The sequence below is a fragment of the Macrotis lagotis genome, chromosome X, assembly GCF_037893015.1.
Source record: "Macrotis lagotis isolate mMagLag1 chromosome X, bilby.v1.9.chrom.fasta, whole genome shotgun sequence".
Taxonomy (NCBI): domain Eukaryota; kingdom Metazoa; phylum Chordata; class Mammalia; order Peramelemorphia; family Peramelidae; genus Macrotis; species Macrotis lagotis.
Window position 1 is genome coordinate 184952470 of NC_133666.1, and position 19691 is coordinate 184972160.

General features: G+C 34.2%; 1 protein-coding gene across 3 annotated transcripts in view; it reads right to left on the reverse strand.

The window, feature by feature from the left end:
• The window catches only part of GNE (glucosamine (UDP-N-acetyl)-2-epimerase/N-acetylmannosamine kinase), a 98977-nt gene that overhangs the window by 24823 nt on the left and 54463 nt on the right, over positions 1 to 19691 (reverse strand). For all 3 annotated transcript variants that reach the window (XM_074203738.1, XM_074203740.1, XM_074203739.1), the window contains exons 6-7: positions 17780 to 17867; positions 6070 to 6280 (exon numbers count right to left, since the gene is read on the reverse strand). In XM_074203738.1, the coding sequence (XP_074059839.1) occupies positions 6070 to 6280; positions 17780 to 17867 (299 nt within the window). The remainder of the gene's footprint in view (positions 1 to 6069; positions 6281 to 17779; positions 17868 to 19691) is intronic.

A 19691-nucleotide genomic window follows, 5' to 3' on the forward strand; every position in this document is an offset into this window, starting at 1 on the left:
CTGCTTTCTACCCACAATTGCAATTCTTCTGAGATTTTGGTATTCCATAGTTCATAGCTACATATCATCACTGTGATAATGCATTTGTATTTTAAGGGCTGTTTGTGACAGCAATGGGCACAGAAACCATTGTATAATTTCCCAATACAATACAACCTAATCTCTTCTATTCAATTTGAAATCCTATTCACTGTCTTGAGGGGAGAAATGGAATGGGAAATTATTCATTATATCATATACTAAGCACTTAGTATACAAATAGAAAAGGGAAAAAAGACCTTACTTTCAATGAGCTCACACTAAGTGAAGAAGACATTAAAAGGAGGTTTCATTCACAGTAGATGGAAAGTCCTGATAGAATTTTCTTTCTGCTGTACATATTTGTACTGATTAAATAATTATTTCAATCAGATGCATATCCAACTATAGATCATGGATATCATATACTATGTTTTCCCATTTCTGAATTACCATGGAACCCACTGAGGAATAATGCAACTTGTTATGATCAGTACAATGACATATCCAAATAGAAGCATCTTAAAAATCTCCCACTCTGGAAAATGCCTCTATTTGGTCTTTGTGCATGACAAAACTCCATGAATGTGGTGAATACTTTTAATGAATATATACTTTGTTTTATGCTTTGCTTGATGTTGAAATAAAAATGTTTTGAGGGTTATATCTATCATGATTTCTTGGATAAAGAAGTACTTTTTAAATTTCTTAAATATTATTATTTTCAAATTATTTTTACTTTTCGAAAATCTATTTGCCTTCCTTTTTTTCCCTAATCCACAATCCAGCATTTGGAGGGATCAGCAAAGGTTTTATGTTTGTTTGAAGGTCTGAAGGATTTGAAGGAATGTAAGAAGCAAAAGAAAGGAGGAGGTGCCTTCAGGAATGGAGGTCCAGCCTGTGCAAAGCTGTGGAGTTAAAAGATGAAAAGTCACACAACAGGAATAGCAAGAAAGCTAGTGTAATTAGACCATAGACTATTTGTAGTAAATTTTGAAAGTATCTTCAGTAAGTCCACATTTTGTTTTGAACAGAAACAATTTAAGTTATTTGACCCTGACATCCAGAATCTATGCAAAACTTCTCTAAACTTGTAAAAGCAACATATCCAGAATTGTGAAAGTAAAGCCTATTTTTTAAAAAAGGAAGAATTAATTTAAATGTGAAACAACTGACACCATTACTGATCAGAATATCACTTAACACTCATTTTGGGTCTCTTTTCAAAGTCTTCCTTTTTTGCTGATTTTTATTTTACCTTTGCCAAATCCTTAAGATTTTTCTTAATTGCAAAAAAGAAGTGTTCATTTCATAAAGTAAAGACAGCACTTGTGGGAAGGGTCAGGGAATCCATAAACCAGGCATTATGAATGAATGAAAAAGCATTTTTTGGACTATTCCTACCAAGGTCAAGTTCCATGCTCAGCCCTGGGAATTTATAACTAAAGAAAGAAAGATGATCCATGACTGAGTTTGCATTTGGAGGAAGACCACAGTTTAGAGAGTTCAGCTCCTGGGCAAAGGGCAACATTTAGAAGTCCCAGGTACTAAAAGTCATAAGAATGCTCCAGAGGAGAGATTGCATGGCCCTAGCATCTTCAGATAGTCAGTAGCTAAGTTGACAATGAAGGTAAGGTCTCCTTAGCAGTCCATCTTACCTGAAGGAAAAGTTGACATTCCCATTAACACAAGTTATATGAGCAGTCAAGCAGTCTGGATTGGGTCTAGGTGGTCTGGGGCAAAAGCTGAGGAAGTCAGAATTCAACTGGACCTGACTCATATGAGGATATCTGCCTTCCTTTAAGTATTGGTACATTGAAAAATTTCCACAGTGGTTGATAGTATGCAAAAGAAATTTTAAATCACACATAGAAAAACTGGGAAAGCATATGAAGAAAATGGCCAAAGATAGCTATGGAATATAGTCCCAAGATAAGGGAGACAGAAAGGTAAAGAGAATATGATTTGTGATTAAATTGCAAGGCTAAATGGGAGTGACCCTTTTGGGGGGGGGTGTCATGGGGCAATGAGTTAAATGATTTTCTCAGTACACAAGTATCAAGTGTTTGAGGCAGGTCCTCCTAACTCCAGGGCTAGTACTCTATCTAGCTGCCCCTAAAATGGAATGACACTTTAAATTCAGTTCAATATCTCCAGTATTGATTGAATCTGCTCACTTCTTTCTAGTTATTTCTCTGGCTAATCTTTGACTTTCGGCACTGTCTTCAACTTCTAAGTGAACAGAAACCTACTTTCACTCAACATCTATGTTCCGAGTCATATTATCCAACTAAGTGAACTGGTCTTTGTGGCCATATCTTTCTAATTGTTAATATTCATTCATACCTTTAGTGACAAGTTGGTTATCTGTTTATACAAAACGTTTCTCAACCTTTTGGGCCTTTGCCTTCTCAATAGCCTTGGCAGATACTTCTAATGATGCTCTTTGGTTTGTCAATCATCTAGAATGTGTACCATTTATATTTAGATCATGGACTGGTCCCAAGGAGACACCAATACCAATTTATCCCTTGATATTCCCAGTGTTAGGGTCTGATGGCTAACTGACTTCCAGAGTCTCTCATATGCCAACCATAGTCATAGCTCATAGATCCACGAGGCCTCAGATTCTGTTTCTAAATCAACTCCATTCTCTCCAAAGATTTAGTGGGGAAAGAAAGTGACTGTGACCTTCAGATCAGTTCAATTTAATAACAAACAACAGATAGACCTCTTGTCCCACTGTGAAACAGTGAAAATATTATACAGAAATGTCCTGAGAAAGCTTGTCTATTCCCTTTTTCACATTTCCATTAAGGTTCACAGATTAAAAACGACCCTCATAATCATCTAATGCCAAATCTGTTCATTTTACATATGAGAAAACTGATTAAGTGATTTGCCTAAAGTAAAGGTCAGAGCTGGGATGTGAATCCAAGTCCCCTGTTTTCGAATCTAGCAGACTTTCCACTGTTGCATGCATAATCATTCTCATATTTTACAAAGATGAGAAAATAGAGATGTGAGAGAATTTTCACTGTTATCTTCTCAGTTGTCTGTTTTGCCTAATAATCCATTCCATGATCTTTTCCATTTCGTGGGAGCGAAACTTGTCATCTTCAAGATATCTCTAGAATCCAAAGCTGAGAGTCTTCAACTTTTCACCTCTAGAATAGATTTGTTCTCTGAATATCTTGTCAGGTCCAGTAATCCTTCCCATCTTCATTTTTTTAAGTAATACTGTCCCTTTAAGACACTGAGCACTGAAGGTCAAATGCATTATGATTATTAATGAGTATAGATACCATAGAAAGGAAAGAAGGAAAATAATTATTAAATGCTTATATTATGCAGACACTGTTCTAAGTTATAGAAAGACTGGCTGATATGTTCTCTATAACATCAACTTGTCTTTCCAGATTCATCTAATAAGTACTCTCAGGATGATCCTGCCCAGTTGGTTCTCATTCTAAACTCTCTACAGACATACTTTCCCTTTGATCACCTTATACTATTTTGTGAGACAGCACTGCTTCCAATTTTTCATATTCTTCCTCTCCAATACAATGCAAATTTGTTCTCTAAATCAGTACTGTCCTTGGGAGTTATATATTGTTACTTTGGCAAGGACAGTAAGTATTTTTCTACATAAAGAGGTTATCTATCCTCTTTTTGCCTCCATTGTGACAACTATTTAGCATTTGACTATTAAGAAATGGTAAAAAAAAAAAAATCAGCTTTTACTTTTGTCCCGCTTTCTGTTTTTCCAGAGGTACATATTTGTTTTAAAAGATCAGGATGAAGATGTTAAAATTGGACAGTATCTTCTCATCTTTATAATTTCAAGCAATTTTGATCAAAGTTCTAACCAGATCCAAATCTCTAACTAATTCTGAAAAGCTTCCAATGTGGGCAATTAGTCATTAACTATGTGATAAGATAAATATAAAATTTGATTTTGGGGATGTTGTCTCATGCTTGTCACATCCATTCCCTTTTCACTTGATTTCTGAAGTATTCCTAATTAACAAGGATTCTGGGTTGCATATGACTTTTGGATTCTTTTATTTTTCAATCCTGGATATTTTTGGACATAATTTTTAATCATTAAACACTGATAATTACCTTGACATTGCAGTCAATAAACAGCAAAGGTAAATGTTGACTTGATTTGCAAGATCTTAAGATATTCATAGATTTTTTTTTATACTTGGTCTTCTTTATAATCGATGTTGATACATAAAGCTTCAATTATCTTCATGGTGGTCTTTCAGCTTTTGAACACTTCAAAGTGAAATGACCAAGCATGGGTTCCCCTTCACATATGGTCTTTAAGGCTAGTTGGCTACACAAAAGTAATACTTGTAGAGAAGCTTTCCTTTCCAGCTACAGAATGGACTAAATGGCTTTCTTCCAACTCTGAAAATTCTGTGATTCTGACCTTCACGAAATGATGATTCTTATTTCCTTCCTGTGAAGGATGAAATAAATTCTTCCAATTCTTTGATTTGTTCAGGGAGAATCTATGAGCCACCCTTAGATGAAAGTTCTATTTTCTTTGGTTTCATTCATGGAAAAAATGCCAAACAGAACAGAATCTAACCACTTGTTTCCTGGGCAAATATAATGATCATTTAAAACATCAAGTTTAATTAACGGTTATGATCATCTTAAAATGGTATGACTCTTAGTCACTCTTCCTCACATTGCAGGAGGAAGAACTGAGGATTATTTTAAATCTTAACATTTCATGGGCCATTTTGCTGAGGAAAAAAAATATTACCTAAGCAACCAAAATTGTGATAATGAAGCTCTACATTAGACTGTCCCTCAGCAAGCAGACATAGGATACTGTAAGGAATGTATTTAGACAGAAGATTTACTAATTCTATTGAATAAGCCAGAAATGGCATTTTGTTGACCTAGCCTTTCACCAGGCAGCTTGCCTCTAAATAATAATGAGGCATTAAAATAGAACTTTTGTAGAGGACAGCATGTTACCACAGTGCAAGTAGAAGATATTTCTTAATCATCAATTTTAGATATGAAACTAGAAAACTGCTTCTAGAGAATAAAAGAGCTAAGAAGTATATAAACTCAGGAAAAAGATTTGGGATGAAGATAATATGAACTAACATAAGAGACTAGGCATACTATTACTAAGTGGTAAAACTCATTTATCATTTTTCTTCAATTCTATAATTTTTAAACTTTCTATTTCTTGTTTTTGTAACCTACAGAAACTATAGTTTGGATTTGAGAGGAAAAAAGCAATCCATTTAGAATATCAAATTAATGGTACAAAAAGCAATTTCAATTTTGTGATTTTTGTCCTTATTTATTATTTTAATGACTATGGAACATTCTTAAACTTGTTACAGATTTCTGCTTTACAGAAACTGGTATGATATTAATTTTTTTTTTAGATAATGTAATGAGCTTAAGTCATAAAAAATTCTTAGGCTAGGACTGAACCTGTAATTTCACTGACATGAAGAATTTCTAGGTAAGGAAACTATGTCTACCAAAGCAGCAGATGGCCCCTTCTCTGCATCTTATAGTATTGGAAAACTGCTTTGAGTTCTGAGAGTTCAGGTGATTCACTAAGGGTTAGATAGATAGTATATGTCACAGATAGAATTTTAACCCAGGTTTTGTGACTTTGAGGCTACCCCTATATAAACTATGACAAATTGCCTCTAAAAAAATCCTTATGCCCTTGAGAAGTCAGGGGAAAGGCTGACCATCTATTCCCACTCTTTCTGCTAAACTTGGTAATTTAATTTATGTGTTACTAAAACCTGGAACACTCTAAATATTTAGTTCTCTAACACAAATACCAGTAAAAGGAATAGAGATTATCATTATAAGTTTAACATCCAAATATTTTTTGCTAAAATTATTATTTTAAAATCAATATGAACAAGAGTCACATAAATCAAGAAATCATAGACTGGTTGCATTCTATTCAGGAGTACCCACACTCTAATGAAATTGCAAATGTACTGAAGTACTGAAGAATTAATTCTGACCACTTTAAGATTAAATTACCTTCATACTGACTATTGCAACTCGAAGGTTTGTTCCACCTAGATCAACAGCCAAGGCACTTTGGGTTTCAAGAATATGATCAATGTCTTTAGAGATGTTCTCCTTTACAGGGGGAAAGCAGAACTTCTTTTGTAGTGGTTCTTGGAGATCAATTGATTTGAGAAACTTCAAAATCCTTGGAACAGCATTCCCATCCCCATATATCTTTGAACTGCAACATCCAAACATATTAAATAAAATCAAGTACAATGTACTACAATGACCACAATTTTTGTGATAAAAAATTTGTCAAATTATATTTTAAAATAATTTTAACATATTTCTATGCTGAATACATATAGCTCAGCTCAAGTTTTAGAAAGAAAGCTAGATTCAATTTAATACTTGGGGGAAAATAAATACAGAAATGGTCATATATAAAATTATCACAAAACAATATTAGCAAAATATTAATTTAACATAAATTTTTTCTCATCATAACCTAGAAATACAATAAAATCCTAAGATGTCTTCAGATAGTAAATTAATGATACTCTCCCATGGTTTCCACTGTCTGGGTAAAAGAATGAATTAAAAATTAATCTTTACACACTTGAAAAGGGAACTATATTGGAGTAGTTAGGGGGAAAGACTTGGAAAATTGGAAAAGATTCTGAATTTTAGAATATTTTTTAAGGAAATGAATGACGTTTCCTTACTACCTTTCAGTAATTATACATACAAAATATGGAGCTACAGTTTTAAGAACTTTAGGGTCACAAGGTTCCAGTCCTAGTGTTGCCAGCTTATTCTACCAAATGACCATGGACAATGTGTTGAAATTAGAGGTATCAAACTCAAATAAGAAATAGGTCCCTGTGAGTAGCATACTGACGCAGAAAATAACAAATTAACATTATCTGCGTTGTATTCTCTTTTTATTTGTCTAACATTTCCCAGCTACACTTTTATCTGACTGGCAGTGTTTCAGATTTGTATAATCTGCTTGTCTAGGATGCCTCTCTCTGACAAATTACCTCAGGCTAAGTTTTCTGAGGGATAATGATTACACTACCTATTGGGTAAGGCTTTTAGGAGGATCAATGAGGCAATTTCTTTGACTCTTTGGAGGGGCAGCTAGGTGGCACAATGGATAGAGTACTGGAGTCGAGTTCAAATTCGGCCTCAGACCTTTAATAAATAACCTAACTGTGTGACTGTGGGCATCCCAATGATTTACAAAATAAAAAAACAAAACAAAACAAAAAACCCCCCCAAAAAACCAGATTCTCTTTGGAAACCTTAAAAGCAATGAGCTATTAAGCTACACTCCTCAGGGCCTCAGGTAATTCTTTAATACCATGAGTTCAGAACAGCTGCCATTCTACTGAATAGGAGTTCCTTAATTGAAAGTTCTCTGTATCAACTAAATAACAGGTCTAGACTCTCCCTAATGTTTGTCTTTCATTTCTGAAGAAGACCATGACATGACATCAGGGAGGTGATACCATGATGACAAGTACATGAATAGGATTTGAGTGAGGGGTTGCTGTGCTAAGTCACCAACCTCACTTTCTCTTCCAAAGTCATTCGGATCCAGTGGTCAGATACAAAATAGGATAACTGGAGTTAGCCCTGGAACAAGGCAATCAGGGTGAAGTGACTGACCCAAGGTCACACAGCTAGTAAGAGTCAAGTGTCTAACTTGATTTAAACTACTATCCTCCTGATTCCAGAGGCCAGTGCTCTCCACTGCACTACCTAGCTGCCCTAAGACTCACCCTACATAACAACTTAAATACCATTTTACTTGCAAGCCTTTTTGTTAAAAAAAAAAACAACAAAGTAATCAAAACAAAACAAAATCCAAGCTGCAGGAGTATAAAGGTAAACTTTCGCCTGACTTCTAGTTAATTAGTCAGTTGGAAGTGACTTTATATGAATCAATTGGCTTTAATTTGAAAACTGAATTTAATTAAACTAGTATGAAATAGTCAAATTAAAATGAATGTATTTTTTATGGAATTATAACTATAGACAATCATTCCCTATCCCTAAATAATAAAAATCCAAGTAAACTAGCTTAAGACTTGTAAGAAAGAAGGTTTGTTGGGATTTTGGATTTTTTTATTCATAGATTTCAATATTTTATAAGAAGAGACAAAGTAAATTTGGATTTCAGCAAGCTATTTAACAAAAATCTCTTCAAAGGATAACTTCAGAAAAATAGAGAAACAAATATCTTAAAGGAGCCCAAGTTTCCCCACAAACACTCCAGGGATACCAAATAGAATAATGATCAAGAAATTCCTCCATATAGTCTTTACATGAAGATGGTTAAAAGCCCATGGTGCTTGGAGAAAAGTTATAGCAAGGAGAATGAACCTGTTGCAATCTTGTAAAGAGAGCTTGAAGTCAACTAGATCTATCTACTAGCCTATTTCAAGCTTCAGTGAAGAACAGCACCAACCCTCTATTTGGTATTAATCAAAGAGACAAGGGCTGTGTGTCCACACCTTGAGGTTCTCAAAGATCAGTGTAGCACCCATTTAGTTCATACCAGGTAGAACTCAAGAATGCCTGAGAAACTATAATTCCTAAAACCCTTTTATGGTATCTCAGGGCTGCTGCTGCTGAGGGTGATGCTAACTACTGATTGGGAAATCTGCAACCAGAAGGATATGAGTCAAAGATGAGATCAGCATCTATACTGAGCCATGTAGAGATAAGATAGAGACTACAGTATAGTATGCATGTCACTGCTATTCTTGGTGGGAATATTCTCAGTCATCCCACTAGGAATAGCAATGACATACGTACTAGAGAGAAGAAAATACTAAACAAGGTTAATCATATCTTCCAAGAGTATAGGAAGAGATGGACCCTGGGCCTAGAACAAAGCCCCCATCAAGAAACTGAGCCTGGGGGCGGCTAGGTGGCGCAGTGAATAGAGCACTGGCCCTGGAGTCAGGAGTACCTGAGCTTAAATCCCGGCTCAGACACTTAATAATTACCTAGCTGTGTGGCCTTGGGCAAGCCACTTAACCCCATTGTCTTGCAAAAAAACTAAAAAACAACAACAACAACAACAACAACAAACAGCCTGAAGACATGAACAAAAAAGAAGAAACCTGAAGAATAAATAAGAATAAATAAAGGCTAAAAAAGAAACCCTTGAGGTAAATCCAGAAAAGAAAATATTTCTGTAACATATAAACAAGATTTGTAAGGGGGAAAAAACAGCTTCATCACAAGGACTATAGGAGTTTCTAGAAGAGATATAAAGAGAAAAAGAATGAAATCTACTTGAGGAAAGAATAAATTGATTAGAACAGAAGGGGAGGGGGCAACCTTATCCAAGTAGTGGACATCTGAAACATAAAATGGAGTAAAAAAGAAACAATGATTCCATGTGGTAATAAGAAATGTTAAACAAAGTCAAAAGACTGAAATTTCATGCCCTTTCCCATACAAAATAAAACCAAACAAAAATTTCTCAGGATCATTTTATAAGTAATAAAAGAAAACTATCAGGTTGTCTAGGTGGCACAGTGGATAGAACATCAGCCCTGAAGTCAGGAGGATCTGTGTTCAAATCCAGCCTCAGACATTTGATACTTATTGTGTGACCTTTGGCAAGTCATTGCCTTGAAGAATATAAAACAAAAAAAGTAAACTATCTAAATTTATTAGAATCAGGACGCAAAAGAAACTAGAATACAAATTCACTTTCTGAAAGCATTTGTGAATTGGAAATATAAAAGAATATCATAGACAAAACCCTAAATTTCCAAGTCAAAGGAAAAAAATACCCCAAACTGAAAGAAAGAATTCTACTACCATAGGACCATAAGCTCCTAAGATCATACAAGACTACTACAACTATTTAGTAAAGAAATAACACAATACAATATAACAAAAGGCAAAGGAAAAAAACACACTTAGAGTTAAGAAGAATTTATCTTGCAAAAATGAATATAGTCCTATAAAGAAGGTAAAATGGTCTTTCAATAGATTAGAGGAACTTCAGACTTTTCTTATGGGAAGACTTGAGCTGAACAGAAGCTCTGAAATATAAACACAGGAGTCCAGAGAAACCTATAAAGGTAAATACATTAGAACAATTGGCATGTAAATAAGCAAAGATAAAGTATCTATATTCTATAAGAGGAGAATAAATAAGTATTCCTTCAGAATCCCATTGTTTTCAAGGGTTATAAAGGGCATAAAGAATAATAAATGAAGGTGGTTTTGTCAGTCTTAAGAAAGAAAAGAAAAGGAAAAAGAAACACAGGGAGAAAATCAAGAAGGCAAAAAAAACTTCTAATTTCTCATTACTAGGATATCAGAAGTATATACAAACTTGGAGGGGGAGTGAAAGGAATGTGTGTCTCATGAACCTTATTCTTTTCTGAATATGATAAGAGATGCACACATAAGCATACAAATACATATGCACAAGTGAGAAGTTTGATCTAAGAAGTATACTGAAGGGGATTACAAGAGAGAACAGACTGAGGTGATTGTCTTTAAGAGAAAAGATAAGATCTGGGAAGGAAATATTCATAAGCAAAAAAATTATTCATAAGTCAGTGGGGGGTGGAGTGTTTGTTGGAAAAGTTGGGCTCCTTTAAGATATTTGTTTCTGTATTATTCTGAAGTTATCCTTTGAAAAGATTTCTGTCAAATACTTTGCGGGATTAACAATAATAAAAGGGAAATTAAATAGAGATAAAGATGGGATAAGAATGATTGGCATCTAGAATGATGAACAGAAGAGTAACAGAGGAGTAGGAGCAGACTATTTCTATTATAGCTTATCTGTATTTATCATGTTCTTTTTCTTATCTTCTTTATAAAGAAGAGGTCAAGTGCAAAGAGAAGAAAAATTATAACAGATGATAAAACAATGAACAGTCAACTATTAAAGAGATAAATGGGGCAGTCAGGTGGCCCAGTGGATAGAGCAACAGCCCTGGAATCAGGAGGATCTGAGTTCAAATCCAACTTCAGACACTTAATTACTTAAGCTGTGTGACCTTGGACAAGCAACTTAATCCTATTGTCTTGCAAAAAAAACACCCCAAACCAAAACAAAATCAATGAATGTGAATAGGATGAATTTGCTTATAAAAATGAAAGAGAATAACAATCTGCATTCAAGTCAATTACCAAAAATACAATGTTTACCAAAAAAAAAATTTAAATCTTAAGATTCACAAAGTTAAAATGATGAGTTCGAACAGAATGTACTATATTTCAAATGATTTTTTTTAAAGCAAGGGGGTGGCAACATGAACTTGGACAATAGAAAGGTAAAAACAGACATGATTATAATAGGTTACAGGTAAAGTACATTGTGCTTAAGGACAGCCTAGATAATGAAACAAAATCTATACTTAATATAGAGGCAATAAATAACATAGCAGCTAAGTGCTTTAAAAAAGAATCAAGTTACAGAAATTGATAGCAAAACCATTAATAGCTGATAGCTTTAAAATATCCCTTACAAAACCCAGAAAAACCTAATCAAATAAAAGAAAAGGAAAAAGAAAAAGTTTAAAAGCCTGATTGGACATAGTGAAAGGATTATACAAATTTCTTAGCTTTGAATGACATATTTATAAAAATTGAATATGTGTAAGGGAATAAAAATCTCATAAATAAATGCAGAAAATCAGAAAATAGTAAATATATTCACTAAATACCACCCAATAAAAATTATAGTTAATACAGTAAAAGAATAGAAGAAAGAATTCAAATTTAGAAACCAAATAATTTAATCCTAAAGAATATAAGAACTGGTCATTCCAGAAAGTAATTTAACAATATTTAAGAAAATTTCTAAACTATTCATACCCTTTGACATGACATTATTAAAAGGTTTTCATTTTTTATTTGTTTGTTTATTTATTTATTTAGGTTTTTCGCAAAGCAAATGGGGTTAAGTGGCTTGCCCAAGGCCACACAGCTGTCTGAGGCCAGATTTGAACTCAGGTACTCCTGACTCCAGGGCGGGTGCTCTATCCACTGTGCCACCTAGCCACCCCAGGTTTTCATTTGTTAAAAAAAAATTTAGAGCAACCCTTCTATTAGAGCAAAGACCTGGAAACAAAGTATCAGTTGGGTGGAATAATTGAACAAATTATGGCATATGAATGTCATGGGATATTATTGTGCCATAATAAATGATAAAATGAGAGATCTAGAGAAACCTGACAGGTCTTAATATAATCTAAAGCAAAATGGAATAAGTAAAACTGGGAGAATAACTCATTATGCAATGACAACAATAATGTAAATGAAAACAACTTTGAAACACTTCATAACTGATCAGAGAAATGACTAATTATGAAACATGCACCCCACCCTCTTAGCAGAGAGGTGATGGACAACAAGTATAAAAATAATACATGTCTTCCACAATTCAATGTGTGAATTTGCTCAATTAACACCTGTGATGGGGGGGGGGGGAGTCTAGAAATTGGAATATAAAGAAAAATTCCTGAAGAAGTTGGTGGATAGTAATTATTACCCTTGGTTTTATTTACTAATCTGTGGTCTTTTATTTTTCATTTTTATCTTTTTCAAGATTTCTAGTATTGTGCTTAAATAATGAAGATTTTGTAGTCTTTTTTTTAGCTAATTAGCCAAATTCATTGATTTGTTCTTTTATTGATTAAAATGTTTAGAGAACTGCTTTGGCTACATGCTAAAAGTTTCAGATTTTTTTGGTTGTTGTCATCATCTTCTTTGAACATATAACCTATTGTTTCTATTATTTGTTCTCTGACCATAGTTTGCAATGAAATAAGTCTGCATTCCTATTTGAATCTTTTCTCTAACTGTCCTTTATTGATTCTATTACTATGTTCTGTTGTAGTCAGTAAAGGATGTGTTTACTAATTATGCTATTCTGCAGGAAAGATTTCTACTGCTGCTAAGAATTTCTCTAACACTTTATTATCAGCAACTAGTATTAGTGCATAAACTGCAATTATTTTCACATTGGTCTTTTTGTAAGTATTTATGATTACTATTACAATATATAATGACCAAATATTGCATAAAATAATATTTGTCTATGATAAAAAAAAACCCTCCCTCTAACTCTTGGAGTAGTTTTCCATTTAAAGCCACAACTTTTTTCTAGTTTTATTTATAGCACAAAAGGCAAGATTCATATCCTCTCCAGAAAGACATTTACATATCTGTCAAAGACACACAGTTTATTTAATATACAGTTAAAATAAAAGCGTGAAGGAGAATCTATTAAGCTTCAGCCAAAGTAAAATAGCATACTCCTTGACCCAGTAATACTACAACTAAGTCTGTACCCCAAAGAGATCAAAGAAAAAGGAAAGGGATTTATACACATTTATACAAAAATATTTATAGTAATTTTTTCTTTGGTGGCAAAGAATTGGAAATTGAGGGGATGCTCATCAACTGCGCAATATAGCATGATTGTGATGGAATATTATTGTGCCAAATGAAATGATGAGGGGAGTGGTTTCAGAAAAACATGGCAAGACCTATATTAATTGATGTAAAGTGAAATGGGAGGAATCAAGAAATCATTGTGCAAAAAACCAGCAAAGTTGTAATGATAGAAACTGTGAAAGAAATGGTTACTTTGCCTAAAATAATGATTCAAGATAATTCCAAAGGACTCATGATGGGAAAAAAAATGCAGAAAGAGAACTGATAAACTCTGAGTGCAAATTTATTTATTTTTTGCTTTGTTTTTTGATATAGCTAAATATGGTCATTTATTTTGCATAATTTTTTTAGGGTGTTTTTTTTTTTTTTTTTTGCAAGGTAAATGGGGTTAAAGTGGCTTGCCCAAAGCCACACAGCTAGGTAATCATTAAGTGTCTGAGACCAGATTTGAACCCAGGTACTCCTGATTCCAGGGCTGGTGCTTTATCCACTGCGTCACCTAGCCACCCCTTGCATGATTTTTACATGTATAATTGACACCATATTGTTTGCCCTCTCAGTTAGTGGGTGGTAAGAGTAAGGCTATGAAGGAAGGGAAGGAATCTGGGAACTCAAGGTTTAAAAAGAAAAGAATGTTAAAATAATTTCAATGAGGTTTTAAAAAAATTATACAATATTCCTGACAGATACAACAGAAACTTGAAGTGAAGTGATACTTCATTGATTGTTAATTTCAAGAGAAACAGAAAATAGAGATGTGCTCCCCAGAGGTGTTTACACTGTCACAGAAGATATTAGACAGAAAACCTAAATAGAAAAAGTATACTTTATGAGATCTTAGGATCCTCCAGATGTTATAAACAAATAACATTGTGCTGTCTTCATCAAATCTTTTAATATTGCAGAGCTTTCTGTTTTCATTATAATTAGAAAGATTCTGATCTAACTATCCAGTTAAATTCCTATTTCATATCCACATAGGAAAATGTCACACAAGAGAATGCCTGTTGTTTCAATGGACAATAATAACATCAAGAGATCTGGTGGTAAAACCTGTCTCTCATTAGAGAGATTCAGAAATACAGTATACATTTTTACAAATGGCTGGATTGATTTGTTTCACTTAACTGTATTTATTTGTTGTAAGGGAAGGTTCTATCATTGGGTAAAAATGTCCATGTGGGCATCAACAAAACTTTTTTAAAGCATGTCTATTTGTCTAAATTATGGTTGTTTGTTTGGTGGCTGTCCTTCATTTTCAAAAAAGACCAAAATGACACCACTACACTGGGGTCAAGGTACAGTGTATCCGATAGTGGTTGATCAGACCAATGTAAGTTTGGAAGATCCTACCACAAGTCAGGCACAAATAGTCCATAAGAACATCTGGAGTGGAGATGACAATAAATCTGTACATCTCAAATTTCTTTTGAGCTTCTGCTGGTTATAGAGCACAGTGCCTATCTACACTATGACATATAATTGAATAGTCTATCAGTTCATACATCAGATGTATAGTGAACTGGCCCAGAACTGAATGGAATGAGAGTAGGGCTAGATAACATATAGGAAAATGAACAGAACTTTAACATTGTTAAGTTTCTCCCTACAACAAAGGCCTTATTTTGTAAAAACTCCAATATTATTCTAATAATGTTCTATGGCTGTGAATGAATCCTAACATATCCAAGTTTCTGATGAACTAAAGTTGCATGTGTCATCCAAAGGTCAATAGAGAAATGTTTAGTATGTGTTTATAGATGGAATATTAACCAGTCAAGAACTGTACTCCAAAAGCCGCATAAAATCAGTGTATGGTACCAAAAGAGGAGATTGGCTGGTCATGTAGTAATAGTAAAGAATAATAAATGGAAAGACTATTGTGCTCCCTAATTAAGGGTCCTACAGGAAAAGTCCCTAGAATGTTGGGCGAACTCTGTATAGAATTTAGGGAATACTATGGAGAGGAAGGAAAGGAATCACAAAGAATTAAGGCATGATTGGATTCTGATCAGCATGGCTAGAGCAAATACCCCACTGATAAGACCATAGCTTCACTAAAATACTGAAGTCTATTTGGCCTATCATCCCTAACCTATTGAGAGCTTTTAAAATACTGATTCCAGGGGGTGGCTAGATGGCACAGTGGATAAAGCACCGGCCCTGGAGTCAGGAGTACCTGGGTTCAAATCTGGGTCTCAGACACTTAATAATTACCTAAATGTGTGGCCTTGGGCAAGCCACTTAACCCCATTGCCTTGAAAAAAACAAAAAAGAAAAAATACTGATTCTATTATAGGTTAACTATTCTTCCAGATTTGAGCCATGTAAGAGGATTACAAGAATGCTATTTATGCTTTCATCCAAGTTACTGCTAAATGTTGAATAGCATTGAAAACTGGAACAGCAATGTGGCTCACTGAATAGAATGCTAGGCCAGGAGTCACAGCCACCAAACAACCAACCATAATTTAGACAAATGGCCATTCTTTAATCTGACCTCAGACACTTACTAGTTGTGTGACTGTGGGCAAGTCACTTAATCTTGTTTACCTCAGTATCCTCATCTGTCAAATAAGCTGGTGAAGGAAATGGCAAACTGACAGAATATGTTTTCCAAATATGAAGAGTCAGATATAACTGAAAAACTATTGAACCACAACTATGAAAATTGAAGACCTTCCTTCAAGAGGATAGCTATCTATTAATAACAATGTTTTGGACCCACTCAGTTAATCCAAATGGATCTTTTACTATCATCTACCCACATCTCTATATGTTGCCTAAATGAACAGAATAAGAGACTTTGTAATTAAATACCCTGATGAAATCAAGATATGATATTATAGTAATAAGTCTAGTAATCTAGTCTGATAAGGCCTATTCTTTTGAGGCCAAGCTGACTCTTAGCACTTCCATTTTAAAAAATTCTCACAAACCATCCTTTTTGAATCTCACCAGGAGCAAAAAATTAAGCTTAGCTTTATTCTCTTCACTTTTTTAAAAACTGAGGCATTTATCCATCTTCAGTCATGAGGTTCCTCTCCCATCATCCTCCAATTTTCTAAGACCACCTGTTGATCAACTGATCAATTTAACACATCCCTTAATTCCTTCAGGACTCTTTGGGTTTAATTTATCTGGGTCTTTAATTCATGGAGAATAACTATGTGTTCTCTTATTCTTCTACTTTTTCTAATGTATCTCTTTCTCCTTCTCATGGCCATACACTTTTCTTCTTGAGCCTTACCATGCTAGCTTAACCCTACCCTAGCTTATTCTTATGACTAGGGATAATGCTTGCTTTTCAGGGGCTACAGGTGTAAACTTCTGGGTCAGGTAAACAAACTACTTTCTCCAAAGTTACTAATTCTCTTTGACTTGCCAAACCTAATGGCATTTTTTCAATCCTCATCTTTCTTAATCTCTCTGAAACCTTTGACACCACTGATTACTTTCTTCTTGATACTCTCTTAAGTTTTTCAGGACATTGCTCTCTTCTTGTTCCTCTTTTTCCCTATCTGATAACTCATTTTCAACTTTCTTTGATGGACTTTTATCTAGGTTGTGCCTATTAATTTGGGGTATCCCCCAAAACTATCCTAGGCTTTCTCCTCGTCTACCTCTATATTATTTCACTTGGCGATTTATCAGCTCCCATTGTTTCAATTATTTTCTACATTTAGACACTTCTTTATTTGTCTAATCCTACCTTTTCCTCCTGACTTCCAGTCTCATATCTCCAACTGTCTATTGGAAATCTCAAACTGTACGGGAACTCTATTTTTTCATTATCCCTACCCCTTGTTTCTTTAAAGTTTCAGCTGAAGTTCACTTCCTGCAACAAGCTTTTTCCGTACTTTCTTAATCTTAGTGTCTATTCATCATCTCCAATTTAACTTGTATCTATCCTGTCTGTACAATTGTTGGTTCTACATGGACTCCTCCATTAGACTCTTGAGGTCTTTAAGAGCCTTTCTTTGTATCCTCAGTGCTTAATAAATGCATACTGACTAGACTAAAAAGGTTTTATCATATCATCTATGTAACTCAAGTATTTTAGAATAGGGACAAAACCACCACGCTCCCTACTTGTTTGGGGAATCCAGTTTATCAAGCTTGATTATTTCATTAAACCCTTTTAAATTTGTATTCTTATGACTAGTGACTATTGTTTGTAATAGGTGCCAACATTGCTTGGGTCACTACATCATCTCATAAAAAGGAATAGGATCCACCTTTCAAAGACACTGCTTCTTCCTTCCACCAAAGATGGTCTGACACTTACCAAGGATACTGTTTCCCAAACTGGAGGTGCAGAGCTTGCAGTATTTTATCTTGAGTATCAGCATCCCGAACATGAAGAACATTTTCACCTAAATAAATAAAGTGATTATATTACAATGGCAGAAAGGAGATAAAATGAATAATCAAATAACAATTTTTCTTCAGTATTCCTTTTTTGTTTTGCAAGGCAATGGGGTTAAGTGACTTGCTCAAGGTCACACAGCTAGGTGTGTCTGAGGCCAGATTTGAACTCAGGTCCTCCTGACTCCAGGGCCAGTGCTCTGCCTACCTTGACACCTAGCTGCCCTATTTCAATGTTCTTAATGAACATTAAAGACTTAAAGGACTTAACTTGAAAACTTCCACTAATTTCTAACAGTGTCAAAGTTTCTATCTCATATTTTTAAAAGAATTCTCAGAATAAGATTTCTAAATATCAAATTATAAAGAGAGTTGTTTGGTTTATTACCAAAAAGAAATCAATCTTTTTTTTTCCTCCATAGGTCAAATAAATCCGTAGCTGCCTTTAAAAAAAAATTTTCATATCTCCTTATATGGATGCTTTTTTCCTCTTTCAATAATCCATCAAAACATTCATTTGTATATTATAATAAAAGTATTATCTTTAGAAGATCTTTATTAAAATGCATATACTACCAAGTAAGGTACATGTTTGTACAGATCAGTTTATTAGGTTATCATTGCCTATCATGTGAAGAATAAAGTACAGGAAATTTATGAAGAGTGTATACATGTAGGGGGGTAGGTATATGATAGGTCTGTGGCACAAGCTTGGTACTGTGTTCAAATAAAACCTATTCAAATTAGGTTAAAATTGCTGGGAAAGGAAGGCATTGATGAGGCCCCATAAAGCCTGGGCAGCTAAAGCGCAGTGCAGGAATACTGCAAGTGGGAATGGTAGAAATTCTACCCACTTAATTTTAGTTTTTAGATTTTTATGCTAAACTATTTTGGCACATATTACAATATCCTCCAATTCACTCCTACTGAATGGCCCATAAAGTATAGAGAAGGAGAACACAAAGTACTCATTATCACTACAAGGATAGGCTACCTGACACTTCCACAGTTTTTCATTTGTTAAAAGAAAGGATGCATGCATGTCTTATGGCAGTATCAGGGTTGTCTACTAGTCTTTATCTGAGTTTTAACTGCCTTTTAAAGTTGTTATTAGCAGACTTATAGGAATTACATATATATTTATTTACTTTGCTTTGTGGGAATGACTAAACAAATGGAGGGTTTATATTTTTCAGGCACTTCAGGCAAATGGAGGGTTTACATTTTTCAATCCTTATAATACAGTAATATTCCATTACTTTTAAATACCACAATTTGTTCAGTCATTTTCCATGTCTGTTTAGTCAATCATGGGTTCTCAATGTGTTCACAACATTTTTTTCTATTACAGATAGAGTTGTTATGAATGTTTTCATTAAAAAAGATATCTTCTTTTTGTCCTTAACCTCCTTGTTTAAATCCACACTGTTTTGAGACCCTTCTTAAACAATTTCAACTTTGTTTTTCAAAACATTTGACTAATTCATTTTTTGCAGTGGCAAAATTGTTGTTTAGCATCTCATTCTAGAAAATCCTTTCCTTCCTGAGTTTTCATGACAATTTCTTTTCTGGATTCTTTTGGTATTCTCTGACTTGCTCCTCTATTTGCAGGAAAAATAGGGGGAAGGGGGAGGAGGGAAACTTAGAGGGAAGATAGATTAAGGGGTGCATTAGCTTAATAAATTTAAATTATCTGTTTGTTTACTTCTTCACAATACTGAATTTTTTCATCTTTGCCAATCTGGAGAGTGTGATACCTTTTAATTTTAGTATCTATTAGCAATTTTGAGCACTTTTGTGATTGTCAATAGTTTGCATTTCTTATTGAACTA